Genomic DNA, 15,165 nt, shown 5'->3' on the forward strand with positions numbered 1-15,165 from the left:
CCCCTACACATTGATGAGAGATGTCCTACTGATTTGCATAAGTGTGTATAGGACACACAAGCATTTGTCCTGCAAATGTTAGTAGATAGGTGAAAAGCTTTATTTCTTCATTAGTTGTGTACATAAACACAAGTTGTTCTGACAGGCAGCTCTGTGAAACGTAGTAATTTCATCTGTTAAAGTTAGTTATGGGAAAACATGAGACATTGACTAAGTCTGGCAATTGTAAACTCCTCAAATTCAGACAGAACTATAACCTGCCTTGCTGTCTACTAGCTCACTTGGCCAGACCAAGAATTTAGAAAGCAAACCAAGATGCTATAAAAGGACAACATTTAAAAAACCTAGAAGTATAGCTGTGTACAAATAGGTACCTCTGTTTAGTACCAGTGTTTAGTACAAACTGAGCCAGTCTACATGAGATGCTAAAGACGTAGACTAGTTTTACTGTACATTAGCACGGCCGGCAAAAACCATGGTAGTGCGCAGTAGAATTAGTCTCTTGTGCATCAGTGTCATGGAAAGAGCACGCACTGATGCTGCCGCTCCGTAGTGCTGATTATGGTGCATTAATCTAGTACCTGTAATTACAGGTACTATCATTAATGCACCGCAATTACGGCACATTAATAAATGTGTAGATGTGCCCAGTCTGTAACGAACCTTCAAGATGTATCACTCCAACAAATGATACATTTATAAAACCAGATTTATTTAAAAAAAAAACAAAAACAAAAAAAAACTCATGTCACTGCTTTCTCTATGAAGCACTTTTTTCAAAGGTAAAACCATATTTTTCTTTACAAACAGTGGTTTTTATTTTAAATGTATATTAATGCATAAACATTCAATGTAGATACATGCCAAGAACAAGGAATATCTCTCTGGTCTCATTGGAGACTACAGTGCTAAGAATAGCTATAAAGTAAATATTAGTTAAAATGCTAACTTAAATCACAGCAGAATCAGTGCACTTCCTAAATTATTTATATACAGTAAGAATAGTATGCAACCCAGAACCAACAAATGTAACTAGAATATTTCCACACTTATACATGACTAGTAAATAGTGAAAAAAGTTAGCACCTCTCAAGACTTAAGTTTCACTTCAATCCAAAAATCTCATGAGCAAGGGGGAATCATTCATGGTCTTTGTGTCTGGTTCCCCCCTTCCCCTCAGCCCTATGTGCGCACACACACGCACACTCTCTCTCTCTTTTCCCTCCCCGCCACTCCCATTAAAATCCACCCTGTTAAATGCAAGCGTTCCAGAGAGTTACATGCGTTAAACAGCCATCTCCATTTTAATAGCTGGGTGAGGATTATAGTCTTCGATCTTAAAATCTTCTGCTTCGAAGTCATTGATGTTTTCAACTTTACGAAGAATTCTGAGTTTTGGGAAAGGTCGTGGTTCTCTCTGGAGCTGAAATTTAAAAATAAGTCTATTGTGCAACCAGTCCTGTATAACATAAAACCAAAAAGCCAATGGTAGGTAGACTTCCTAGATAATTAGAGGGAGGTTGTACATGTTAATAAAACTTGCCTGCAATGTTCTCAGTTCTTTCACAGCATTTAAAATTTTTTTGATGGAAGAACAAGGCTTAGATGAAGAAGTGCCTACTATGGATAAGTGTACAATAGAGTCATTGGTTTGCAATCCAAATATGATCACATACACAAAAAATAAAGTTCACTAAAGGTGCCACTATTCAGCTAGCTTAGTAGAAGCTAACCAAATAATGTTTATTAGAAGCTAAGAATTTAAATAGAATTAAGAATTTAAATAGAATAGCAGTATAAGGTTTTGTAAGAGTGAAGTCAAAGTTCAGATTTAGTCTGGAATTCAAATTAAAATTCTACTGGATTTTATTTGTAACCCAGTTCAAGTTGGAAGGATAGCATAGCACTCAATTCATGTAGTAAAATGGTGAAGAAACATTAAAGGATTGACAAATATAAAAGTGTTGACGATACGCAGTACCAAATTTGACAATACAGGATTACTCTGAGTTGGATAGCTACCTCTGTTACATATATATCATAAACATATACTTACTTGAACTTTCAAAGGTTCAATATGATTCAAGTATATGTGAGCATCTCCTAACGTGTGTATGAACTCACCAACCTGAAGAGAAAGGGGAAGAGAATATTTGTCCTCAGACAAATATAAGACTCATTTAAAAAATACCCAGCTTTACAGTGCCTGTGTTAATGTTCTGACGCATCTATTTCTGAAGTGTAATCCCTGCATCAAGTTGTCTTTATCATTTTCGTGCCATTTAAAAACCATTTTCCCCCTAAAGTAACCAATCATTAATTAAATTTTAAATCATTCTTAACTACCACAATGCTGCACCAGATAGCAAAGAAACATTTCATATTGCTCTGCAAACTCAAGTAGTGAGAGAGAGTGAACAGTGACAGCTCTTCATCTATATCCAATCAGAAGGCTGGGTATTAAAGTATGTCTACATTGGGAGGCAACTACCTTACCTTTAGGCCCGTCACATGAGCAATCATATACGTGAGCAGTGAATAACTGGCAATATTGAAAGGCACTCCTAGTCCCATATCTCCAGATCTCTGATACAGCTGGCAAGAAAGCTCGCCATTTACAACATAGAATTGGCAGAGAGCATGACAAGGGGGTAAAGCCATCAAGGAAATATCTAAAATAGGAACAGGGAAGAAAAGAAAGTAGTACAAACATTAAAATATCACAAAAGCAGAAAATCATGCATTAATATAGACAGGGCAAACTGGATAGATATATCTAATGGCAATATTGTAATTCTAATGTTTTTCCCCCTGTTAGGACTTTCAAAACTGGCTGTTACTAGTTCCCAGTGTTACCTGTGTAAAATGTTTTGGCCATACAGTTATCGATAACAAAGTCAAAACCAGAAATTCATCTGAAATAAGTTTTATGTCTTAATGCTGCTCATAGTCATACTCATCTCACTGCATGCATAAGCAAGTGTGTCCCCTAAAGCAATCACTTGGTAACTGGCTGCTATTTGTTCCATCTTCATCTCTTCTAACTGAGAAATCTATATTGCTGGTTATGTTGTCATGTGTGCTGCTGCCTCCAGGAGAGCCACTAACAACCAAAGAACATTGGTAAACTTGAAAAAAAAAAAAAAAAACCCAAAAACTTTGTTCCTTCTGTTGCTTCCCAAGTCTTTAGTATAATCCTAAGATTTACCAAATGGTAAAACAAATAGCAACTGCTTAAATATAAAGGAAGAAAACATTGTTTAAAGGAAGTTAAGAATAAACTAAAGTTAAAATGGAGTTTTCTGTAAAATATCTTTGCATAGTAATTTTTTCAAGGGTGATAGTATACATTTCTTCTCATCTGCCCTAGAAAAGATCCAAATTTATACTTGAAGTTCTAAGGCCTGGACCATCAGAAGCAAGAGAAATCAGACTCCTACCTTTTATGAAGCATTGCATCATAGATCACCTGTGTGAACTGCTAGGTTTCCTTTACAAGGTCATCAAAAATATATATCTTACCAGAAAACAGCCAGTTGGCATACTACATTAGCTTTTAAGTCTCAGTGAGCATAACAGTGGCATAGCTCATGCAGTCATAGTGTGTTGTGCAGCTGTATGCACTTTGCACATGCATACTGTTCTGTACCTTTAGGATTCCAAGCACACATAATGATTCTTCTGTCATCTGGATTGTTTTTGATTGTATCAATTACTTTCTGCAGCTGGTCAACTCCTTGGCCTGAATAATCTGGAAAGAGTTACCAAATGAGACTTGAGTCAAATTGTTTTATATTCCACTTGTTTGAAGAGTATAGGCTTGGCTTCCAAATAAGTGACACTCAGTATTCCTTCCTGCATGCCACCTTGGAATGAAAAAGCCTTACATCTTCAACACTGAGTTCCATCTCCAAACTAACCTTGTGTGCCTCTTCTTTGGAAAATACTAGTGACATTAACAATTTATACCAGGGGTGTAAATGTTATTTGGTCCCTGGGCCAGATGCATGATACTGGGCTAGTCCACAGGCCAAATCAAGCCCACTGATCTTCCTCACACACATATACTGGATTTGCATGCAGTGGCTGTTCCAGCAGTTCTGGGATACATGCCACATGCGGCACCTGCTCCAGCTGGTCTGGGACCCATGATGCATGCAGCACTACATGCAGTGTAGGCCCCAGCTGCTCCAGGATATGCCATGAAGGTCCCATGTGCAGCACAAATCCCAGAGGGCTAGGGGTGCCTGCCTTGTTTGACATGCAAACTGTGCTGCATCTGGCATCCATTCTGTGATTCAGATGTGGAACCCCCTCTCCTGCTCAGCTGGGTCCAGGATTATGTCTCAGAGCGCCTGCTCCAAGGAGTGCAGGACCCGCAGTACATATCACATGGCATGAGGGGACAGCTCTGGGTGATGCAGATCTGCAGGCTGGAAATGGCCCACGGGCCATATCTTTGACACCCCTGATGTGCACAATGCACCCCCAGCCCTTTTGAAAAGTAAAGTAATTAATAATGTTGGCATCTAAGACATCATTATTGGTATGGCGTTGGGACCCATCAGCATTATTGGCAACAAACTGACTAGGTTAAGGTCCATAATCTTCACATCGTGAGCCTTACCTTCCAGTTCCTAGATAATTTTTGTAGCTCTCCTTTAGGATTTGCTTACAAATATTCTTTTAAAGAAGCCTTAGTCTGTCTGTCTGTAACACTTTATTTGCACTCCAGTTGGTTTTCTGAAACAACCAATCAGAGTGCTCCAAGAGCATTCAGGACAGGAGGTGGCATGGCAGAGCATTGGCTATAAATTAGAGTGCACATTATATATGAGAAATATGGTATAGTAGGTTCTGCAGTTTACTGGTGAAACAAAGTAAAATCTGTATCAATGGGCTGGGATCGCTAGCTGCTGCTACTCAGTTATATACTACAAAGAAAGATCAATTCCCCACCACTTCATTCTGTCCTTTTTAAAACCTGTATTAATATTCCAGAACACATAAGTGGAAAGTATGGTATGCCCATGTCCTCCAAGTGCAGAAATCAGAACTGGACAGTCTTCTGCTAGCAGCCTTACCAATGCTGTGTACACAGCAAAAAAAAAAATCACTTCTTTCTCCCATTCAGTATTTCCCTACTTACAGATTCAAGGATCATGTTAGCCTGTTTTTTGACAGAGCTCTTTTACACCAAAGTAGTTGCCTGTGACAACCCATAAATTCTGAGTCAGTGTTTCCAAAGCAATCACCCAAACTATATGGATAACCTGCATTTTTGGATCCCAGATACAGGCAACCCCTGCTTAATGCGGTTTCACTATAGTGCTCATTTAAAACACCTACCTGGTTTCATTTAGCACTCAGTGCGTTTCATTATAATGCTCAGCATGGGGGGTGGGGAGAAGCAGTGGCAGCAGCAGCATCAGAGTGAAGCAGCGAGTGACAGCTGGCGGGGTGGCAGGAGCCCGGGGTCTGCTCCAGCATGTAGTGCTGGAGCTGGCAGGGAGGAGTGGTGGCGGCAGCAGCAGCGAGAAGGGGCGGGTAGGCAGGAAGCAGCATGAGTGTGGAGCCCGGGCAGGCAGGGCCCAGGGTGGGGTGGCAGGAGCCTGGGGTCTGCTCCGGCACGCGGTGCTGAAGCAGGTGGGGAGAAGCAGTGGTGGCGGTAAAAAGGGGCAGGTGGAGGGCTGGGCAGCATGAGCATGGAGCCTAGGACACGGTGGCAGGAACCTGGGGCCTGCTCTGGCATGTGGCGCTGGAGCAACCGGTGGATAGGGAGGAGTGGCAGCAGCCGTCTTCTTGCTGTAAATCCCTGGGCGGGCAGATCCTCGATTCAGGGGATCCACAGGCAGGGCAGCTGGGGCTGCGCACAGGTGTGCTGGTGAGTACAGGTCAGCAGGGGCGATTGTGGCAATGGAACAATGAGGCTGGGAGTAGCTGATGCTTTTCCTGGCAGAAACCATGCGGTGCCTTGCTGAGAGCACAGAGTCCGCCAACAGGTGGTTCAGAACCAAATATATTTATTTACATTAAATCCTATAGGAAAATAGGTTTTCGTTTAATGCTGTTTCACTTAGCGCTCAGTTTTTCTGGAACCAATTAAGAGTGCTACACATGGGCTGTCTGTATATTAAAAGCACAATCATACTTTGATCACTTAATGCATAATTTTTTGTTTGTTAGTTTGTTTTTTTAAATCAATGTCATATATTAACATGGCAAGTGGCCTGGAGAAATCCAAGTATGATATATCAACATAGTTGCTGTTTAGTCAGACCTGTAATTTTGTCCCCCCAAAAAATTTGATAAGACCTATTTTCTATAAAGGAATGCTCATTGACGTTAGTTATATTCAGAGCAAAAAATATTTATTAATAGAGTTTATTAATAAATTTACCATTCCATTATCTCCACCTAGGATAAAGAACAAGCATTTAAAGGCTGAAGACAATATGTAAAGCTCGTGAGCAACTGTATTAATCATTTTTCAAGCCCACGGTTTCTCATCTCAGTTGCCACTTTTGCTGTAGCAAAGGACTATTTCGAAAACAAAATAGGCTTTAATCTGGTAGTGATAACAGCTCTAAATTAAAGTGACATAGCATACCATCAATAATTTCACTGTTCTACAAATGAACTACACTGCCTGCAGTTCTGCCAAGACTGCAACCATCAGGAGTTCACATTAGAAGTGCACTCATTACAATCCTAACCTAATGTCCTGGAAGTAAGGGATCATAGTAATCCTATCTTAATCTGTTTAAACATTAAAGATGAAATATTCCATTTTCAACTGAACAGTGTTATGTATTCACCTGTATTCATATCTTGATATTCTGCTCCAAAATGTCTCCACTGGAAACCATAAACAGGTCCTAAATCCCCTTCCACTCTGTGAGTGAAACCTTGTTTATCCAAGAACTCACGTGATCCATTGGCATCCCAAATCTTGACTCCCTTTGCAGAGAGCTCGTTAGCATTTGTAGAGCCCTACATGGTAAAAGAAATATAGCAAAAATAGAAACTCTAAACCCAGGGTAAATACTTGAGTTTAAGTGTTGGTACTAAATTATGCTATTCTAAATTTGCTTTTTTCCTTATTGTGGAAAAAAGCAAATTTAGAATAGCATAATTTAGTACCAACACTTAAACTATGCTTGTTTGTAGTTGACACACTCTATTATGCTGAAGAAATAGAAGACCACCATTTCTTCCTTCTCCTTACTATTTTTATTTCTTGTAGTTTCTAGTCTGTTTATTAACAGAGCACATGAAACTCTCCCATGTAGTACTCCATCTCTGTATAAACCCTTGAGGCAAGAATATAAAATTGAAGTGAACAGAGCATTTAACTTCACTTTGCAACAGTCAAGTTCAGACTTACAACACTGTAGATTCACATCTAAAACACTACTAGCCTTTGATGTCAAAGATGCAAACATAAAAACAAGTTTCTAATTTAACTAAAAAACTTTATCTGACATTTCACATAGGCACTTCAACACTTAGACAAAGGATATTCTCAATGCATTAAGGAACATCATCTAAATGGCAACACACTCAGGCCTGGCCTATGCTTCATTTTTGTTAGTACGCATGCTAGATTTGTGCTTAGTTACCAACTGTTACACCAGTGAAAACCCTACTATAAAACAGTTTTACCAATAAAAAGGTCCAGTATAGTGACATGCCATCATTCAGTTTCCAAAGTGTTATAGATTATGTCAGCACAAAAACACTTTTATATTAACCTAGCTTCATGCACTCTAGTGGCGTTTTCCCCACTTTAGTGTTATAGCTAAAAAACTATATGGTTTTCTGGTATATACAAGCCCTTAAATCTTCAGGATATTTCACTGAAGAGCAAAGAGAGTTAAAGGCAATTGTCACCTAATTCCAGCATTGTGTTAGCATCTTAATATTTTGCACGAAACTAATGTATTGAAGGTATATCTGCAAATAAACAGGAAACTAGTCCAGACGTGTAGGCTGTAGCCATGTTGGTCTGAGGACATAGGCAGACAAGGTTCTTTGGGTGAATCTAATATCTTTTATTAGACCAACTTAAATAATTGGAAAAAAAAATTTTAGCAAGCTTTTGGGTTTAAAAACCTTTTGTCAGTCCAAGGAACCCTCTGCAATTATACCAGCCCAGCCTCTGGCTTCTTCAGTATTCATTCCATCCAGGAAGAGCACAACTGCAGAGGCATCCTCAGACTCGCAAACAGTTTTTAAACCTGAAGCCTTACTAAAAACATTTTTCCCCAACTATTTAAGTTGATCTAATAAAAGATACCAGATTCACCCAAAGAACCTTGTCTGCCTGGAAACTAATAGGATGTTCCAGTGTGCTTGTTCCTTTTATGAAAGCATAGAGTTTAAAATACTTCCTACTATGATACATTTTTTAACTGAACAGTTTTCAGGGCACCTTAGTTAGATACCCATCATACCTTGATAAACCAAAGCAGCTCTTCCAGAACTCCTTTCCAGAATACTCGTTTTGTTGTCAGCAAAGGAAACTGATCTGTTAAAAAAAAAAAATTAAGTGTCAATGAAGAAGTGTTACTTTATACTAATCAAGTATTACACATTGCTCTTCACATTTGTGTTATGACCCTAAATTGGTAAGTCCAGGGAATTACAACCACAGTGGGGGCAGAGTTAAGCATGGCAAAGGTTAGGTATATGCAGTTGATAAATAAGACTCTCGTCAAGTTTATGGAAGGAACAGTACCACAGGTATTCCTGGAGTAGTATGAGGAGGATGTGATGTGTATCATTGAATACTTCATTTAACTAAGAGCAGATTAAGAAGAAACTTGGTGTTTACATGGGTTGACCTCATGTGTACAAGGTGTATATTAATCCAATGCTTCAGGGCTTCTGTCGGTCTTCAACCCCTCCCACCCCTTCCTTGGTTCCTAGGGATTTTTTTTCCTTTCTTAAGCGCTGGATATTTGTCATAGCTATGGAGATAAGACTACCTTTGGTGCATTGGCGCTTCTAAGTCAGCACTTCTCAACCTTTTTAGAAGGCAGGGTAGATTTGCACCCTATAGACTAACCAAAGTAGATATTTTATACAGCATGAGCTTTTGTGGGCTAAAGTTCACTTTATCAGATAGCTGTGAAAGGATGTGTGCAAAGCCTTGTAGAAGGAGAAATTAGAAAACAAAAGGCAGAAAGAAGAGGGGAGGCAATGCCGACTCCTAGCACCCCTCATTAGAGTTAAGGTGCCCCTTTGAAAATACCAGCTCTTAAATTTTGCTTGTTCTTTGACTACAGAAAAATAATAGAGCGATTCTGCTGTTACAAAGGATGCAGAAAGAGAAAGTCTGAATGTTTTGACACTATGGAGTCCTATCTGAAATCCCTGGGCATGTCCCCATGAGTGGTTGAAGTGCCTCAAAGCCATTTGAGATGCCACAAACTGCATGTGGCACATGTGCACCACACTGCTGATTAGCAGCACAGTGGGGATTTTTTGACAGCAGATCCCAGTGTCAAGAAACACCCCCCAAAACACCGCTAAAAAAAAGTGGTGCAACACACATGGCAGCTGTGCACTGCCAGGAACTGGAGCCTGGCTGGCCAGAGACACACTCTGGCTTCCAGCCAGCCTCGGAGTGGCCAGCTCAGTGCTAATGCCACCTCAGGAGGACCCCAGGTAAGGCTGTCAGGGCCAGCCCCAGCCTCCTCTACCCCACCTGGGTCCCTTTGCCACATGCCAGAGCACACATGCACACCCAGGGACCTCTTGCACAAATACGTGCCACTGCTGTTTGTCCCGCAGGAAGCACATGCCCCTGCATGTGTGCTTTCTGGGCCTATCAGGTGAATCACTTGTAGGTGTTTCTGCAGGTAAAAGCACTAGATTCAAAGGATCTCCCAGTACCCTGACTGGGGACCAGGGTTCTCTGTGGTCCTTAGAAGGTGGCTGGTGAACTTGGGTTCACCAAAGCTCGTACTCTCTCGCCATATACCCATGTCTTATTTAGTTAGTCTATAAAAGGTGCACATCCACCCTGTCACCTGAGTGCAGAATAACAGGGCAAACACCACTCCGCTCATCCTGGGTTTCGTTCAGCTTAAATCAACTGCTTGCTGTGGGGCCAGGAAGCATTTCCCCCGGCAGCCTCGCATGCTTTGGGACCCAGGGCTCTCAGTGCCGGGAGATGGATCCCTCCCCGTCCTACCCCCACAGCAGTCCGCCTCCGCCCGACAGCAAGGGCCGGGCTGGCCCGCCTGGAGGGGCCTCGCGGGGCAGGGCAGGGGGAAGGCGGTCACCTCGGAGGCTGTATCGCGCCTGCACGCCGAACACGGACACGGTGCCGGTGCCGGTGCGATCGTCCTTGCGGTGGCCGCGCTGCAGGATGTGCCGCACCTGCCCCAGGTACTGCAGCTCCCCGGCAGCGGGCGGCGGCGCGGCGGGCTCCGCGCTCAGCGGCTGCGAGTCGGCAGGCATGGCTGGACTGGGCCGGGCCGAGAGTGAACAGGACTCAACACCACTTCCTTCCCTTCCTGCCCCGCTTGGCGCCTCTTTAGAAAGTGGCGCCAAGCCGCGGCGCCAATCCGGCAGCCTGGAGGATGCTCCGCCCTCCCATTCCCGCCACAAGGGCCCGGACCCCCATTCCAGCCCCGCTGGCCCCGCCCCCCCTTCCCGCCACGCTGGCCCCGCCCGGCACAGGGCGCGAGTGGCGCCGGCGGTCCCTCAGCGCTGGCGCTTGTCACTTCCAGCCCCGCCCCCGCATGACAGGATCCGACATGGCTGGTTGTCAGCACGCCCCTGCCCCCACACGTTCCTCAGGGGTAGAGGTTGGAGCCGCGCTGGTCTAATAAACGATACAAAGAACCTCGGGGGTTTCTCAAGCACGGGGCTCCTCTAGGGTAGTGTCCAGGAGTAGCTAAGAGCGGGATCCGCGTGTACACAGCCCCCCTCCCCGTCCCCCCCGCGTGTACACACAGCCATTCCCAGCCCTGAACTAGATGGACCACTGAGGACTCTATGAATCTATGAACAGCTTCTCCTCTAAGACTGAGTCTTTGGTGACGCGTGGGGGTTCACGCGGGTGCACGTGCACCCCCTGAGGTTGGCGGCGCACACCGAGCTCGGTGGCCACCTTGCCGCCCCCGCCCCCTTGCTTCCGATGCCGCCGTGACTGCCTGCGGGAGCTCCCGCTTGCCACCCCCACCACGGCCTGCGGCCGCCCCCCTCCCCACACTTCATGCGTCGAGCAGGGGTTTTCAGCCACTTAAACCCTCCCCCTCACGGGAAATGCCAGCGCTTAGTTTTCACTCGTATTTTGACCACAGAAAGAAAAGACTCGCGAGCCATTCGACTGTGGTGCAGCCTCGAGGAAGCCCGCAGCAGGGCAGCCCGGTTGTAGCTCTTTGGGCTCCAGTGAGGAAAGGGCTTTGCATCCCAAACAGTGCTGCACCACCCTGGTTAAGACTGGCTGACTAAGGAGAAGATATGTGTGAACAAAGTCCTAACAAGCCATGTTCAGGGAGGGGGGATCCAGGGGGTGCAGAAGTGCCTGGGTGCTGTACCCCCCACCTTTGATCCTGCTCTTCCCCAGGGTTAACACCAAATACCTGGCAGTGGCAGCAACATTTCTAGTCGGGCAGTGCTGAAGGAGTCACTTGATTTCACGGCTCATTGCAGTCCACTTCTCAGCTCTTCATTCCTCAGGAGTTAACAACCTTTTCTTTTTAATTGTCTTGATGTCTCAGCGCTGAAGCTAGCCTTTCTGCTGCAATTCTGATGGCTGGTAGAAGATCCTCTTAAAAGTTGATCTAGTTTCACAGCCCTGCAGATTGCTTTTAACTCATGCCAATGAAATTCTATTTGTTTTCACTTCTATCTTAACCTGGATAGTACAGCCCTAGGCCCCTAGCAGAGCAGTAAAGCTTCTAGGTTATATTTAATAGCAGAAAAATCTGCATTGTTTGTATGTGTGATGGATGATGCCTCACCATCTGCAGTCCCTTTTCAAAATTCTAGATCCGCCCATGGCTATGCTGGTTTCATTATTTTTGGTGGGGTTGGGGGAAAGGATGTGTTCAAAGGAAAGAAGCAGGGTGACGTAGAGTAAAGGGAGTGGGAGGGAAGGGCATGGACTGGAACCTAAGTGAAGACAAGAGGAGGGAGATGGTTGGATTGCGTAGCTAATTTGGCACAGGGCAGAGAAAGTGCAGTCAGAATGGTAGAACGTTCTCTGAATAACCCCGCTTTGCCTGTTTGTGTCAAGCAAGTTACCACTCTGGGCACAAGCAGATAAGGATGTTGCAGGTTGTTCCAGTTAGGTGGAGAAGCCCATCATTGAAGTCAGGTGTCTCTTTGATACAGTTATGCTTATTAATAAAAATTGTGAAGTTCTGTTTCTGTGAATACAGCAGGAATAAAATAAAACCGTCTTTTACATTTCAAGCCTCTTCTAGTCAGCACTTAACTTCAAACTGTTCTTTCTCTAGGGCCATGCTATGTGTTCTGGCTGTGGTTGGTGCTTCCTTGTTGCCTTCTGTTTCCTCAAAGACTGGATGTTACAAAAAATGAAAACTTGCATCCTAGAAGGCAGCAACCTTCATGGAAGATAACTGAAGGTGAGCTCCTTACAATTCTTGTCTGTATAATCACAGCACTATTAGGTAAGAAGTGCTATTGCCTCTGTAAGATAGCATTAGAGAGACAGTCACTGGCATAATGTGCCCAACTGGTTTCATATTTCAAAACAGCGTGTTTATAACGGCAAAGGCGTTATAAAAGAGCTACAAGAATGGTTCAAGGTCTGAAAAATATGCTTTACAGTGAGAAACTTAAGAAACCCAGCCAGTCCTTTTAATTTATCTCAGAGAAGGTTAGGAGGGGACGTGGCCTACAGATTTTGACATGAGGAAGAGATTTTTGATGGTAGGTGGTTATTTGATCTAGCAGAAAAAGGTATAGGGAGAATCAGTGGTTGGAAGCTGAAGCTAGACAAACTCAGAAATAAGGCACATGTTTTTAACAATTAGCTTAGCAAGGGATGTAATAGAGTCATCACTGCTTGCAGCCTTTAGGTTGGGAACTGGTACTTTTTTCAAAAAAATGTGGTAGCTCAAACCAGTTATGGTCTAGATGCAGAAATTACTTGTTCTTTGTCCAGTGCTACATTGAAAATGAAATTATCATAATAATTCCACCACTTTAAAATCTGTAAAACCATCTGGTAGAGGACAATTGAAAAGCTGAGCAGGTTATTTTACTGTTGTGGATTGTTCTCTTCATATGCTATTGCTTTGTGATACAAAAAGGAAGCCTCTTCCTTTTCAATAACTTTCTTGAATACAAGGGTTGAAGCCTCTTCTGATAATGGCTCATGTATCTGACAGTGTTAAAGTGATGCTGTTGCTGTCTTTGTCCAGGAAATACGTGAGAAGCAAGAAATTCTTGGCATGTATTTGATGACACTTCTTCTTTCACCCTAAATTTCTGTTCACCCAAGTTGAGGTATATTTGTAGTGGCCATTTACCCTTTCTGTGGCATTCCATATACAATGTTAATTTAAATAATGTTATTAATTCATATGTTTACTACTATTACCAGCATTTACAGTATGAAACCTGTTTATGTTGGGTGGTTCTTCCCATACTCTTCCCACTGGCTGATTTTAGAACCTCCTAAAAGGAGTTATTTACAGAATTTAGCAAGAGTGTATCCTCTCTTCTTAAAGCTACAATAATATTATTTTTGTTGTTCCCATATAAATATTCCTTTTTATTGCAGGAATATTTTTGCATCTCTGCGTAAACTTCAGTTTTTTCAAATGTAAGTGGTCACCTCTCTGTTCTTCTAGAGACTCTCCCTTCTTTCTGTGCAGTAATCAGTAGGCTTCAGTCATCTAAAACAGTGGTCTCCAAACTGGGGGTTGCACAGGATGATCCATTGTGGTATGGGAAGAAAATATTAGAACTTCTATTTATATGGATAGGGGTGCGCGATCAAAAACGTTTGGAGACCACTAGTCTAAAACAGTGATTCTCAACCAAGGTCCTGCAGCACCCTCACAAAGGAGCTATTACTGCTTTATATCTCTCAGGGTTAGGCCCTTATTGATAGCTATGTTAAGGTATAAATGAGGTTAACTGGTACAGAGAACATTGTATGAACCCTCTACACTGGTGAGAATGTTGCTTTGCCCTGAAGTCTTTTCTTCCCATTAAAAAAAATGAGACCACTTGGAAAAATCTGCCTTCTCATTAGTGTAAAACTGCATAAATAATTTTGGATAAGTAGGAATGAAGAGCCAGAGTGTGGGAGGGTCTGCTTTACTATATTGGAAAATAATTATGTGTATACTTTGAAGTAAATATGTGTCATGGAGAAAATACAACCACAAATGGGAAAATAATTTTGTGTAAAAATCATCTGTGTAGAGCTATATGTCATCTTTGCTGTACAAATAAAACTGAAATCATAGTTTCATAGTTGACAGGGTCGGAAGGGACCTGAGCAGATCATCAAGTCCGACCTCCTGCTATGGGCAGGAAAGGATGCTGGGGTCAAACAACTCTGGCTAGGTGATTGTCTAGCTTCCTTTTGAAGACGCCCAGGGTAGGGGCTTAGGACAGAGTATACGACAATGTTAGATTTTAGTTTTTATTCTTGAATGCTATCGGCATACTAGTAAAAATGTACAATTTTGGAACAATACAAACACGTTTTGTCATCAAACTATTTATTGCTCTGTTAACAATTCACTTTATTTCCAAACTAGAAGAAAAATATGTAAAAGGCTGAAGAGCTAGTTCTTTTTCACAGATTTAGAAAGTCATTTAATGCTTACATTACATTTTAAATGAACTGGACAAAGAAACAAAGTCTTGTTTAGAAAAGACTTTATATACATTCAGACTTCACTAATTCAAGCTAAGCTGTATGCAAAGAATTTAGACTCCAAACCTGCACAGTTTTCATCATGCAAGTAGTTGCTTTTAGGGTAACAGGGACTACTTGCTAAAGTTGAGTAAGTAAGTTTTTGCAAGATGTAGGTAGCTGACAATCACATAATACTTTTATGAAAGCATGCTCTATTAACTGCAAATTCACATACTTGAATGAAATAGCACATTCAAATCTATCACTGCAAAATACTGAATAACAAGTGGTATGTCATAGGG

At 42.4% G+C, this 15,165-nt stretch overlaps 1 protein-coding gene across 1 annotated transcript; it reads right to left on the minus strand.

Moving 5' to 3' along the window:
• Nucleotides 1-793: 793 nt before the first annotated feature.
• Nucleotides 794-10,516, minus strand: TYMS (thymidylate synthetase). The gene is made up of 7 exons (XM_019546774.1): nucleotides 10,293-10,516; nucleotides 8,457-8,530; nucleotides 6,819-6,993; nucleotides 3,650-3,751; nucleotides 2,497-2,672; nucleotides 2,057-2,128; nucleotides 794-1,423 (listed from the first exon to the last, which is right to left on the minus strand). Exons 1-7 carry the CDS (start codon nucleotides 10,468-10,470, stop codon nucleotides 1,286-1,288), a joined length of 915 nt encoding a protein of 304 aa, XP_019402319.1. The 5' UTR covers nucleotides 10,471-10,516; the 3' UTR covers nucleotides 794-1,285.
• Nucleotides 10,517-15,165: the final 4,649 nt, after the last annotated feature.

This window comes from Crocodylus porosus, unplaced genomic scaffold (genome assembly GCF_001723895.1).
Source record: "Crocodylus porosus isolate Cpor-Errol unplaced genomic scaffold, CroPor_comp1, whole genome shotgun sequence".
NCBI lineage: Eukaryota > Metazoa > Chordata > Crocodylia > Crocodylidae > Crocodylus > Crocodylus porosus.

Coding starts and splice junctions, on each gene's coding strand:
- TYMS (XM_019546774.1), bottom strand. CDS start 10,470: ATGCCTGCCGACTCGCAGCCGCTGAGCGCGGAGCCCGCCGCGCCGCCG. Junction 6,994..8,456: donor AGCTGCTTTGGTTTATCAAG/GTATGATGGGTA, acceptor TTTACCATGTAG/GGCTCTACAAATGCTAACGA. Junction 3,752..6,818: donor ATATCAAGATATGAATACAG/GTGAATACATAA, acceptor AACTCTTTCCAG/ATTATTCAGGCCAAGGAGTT.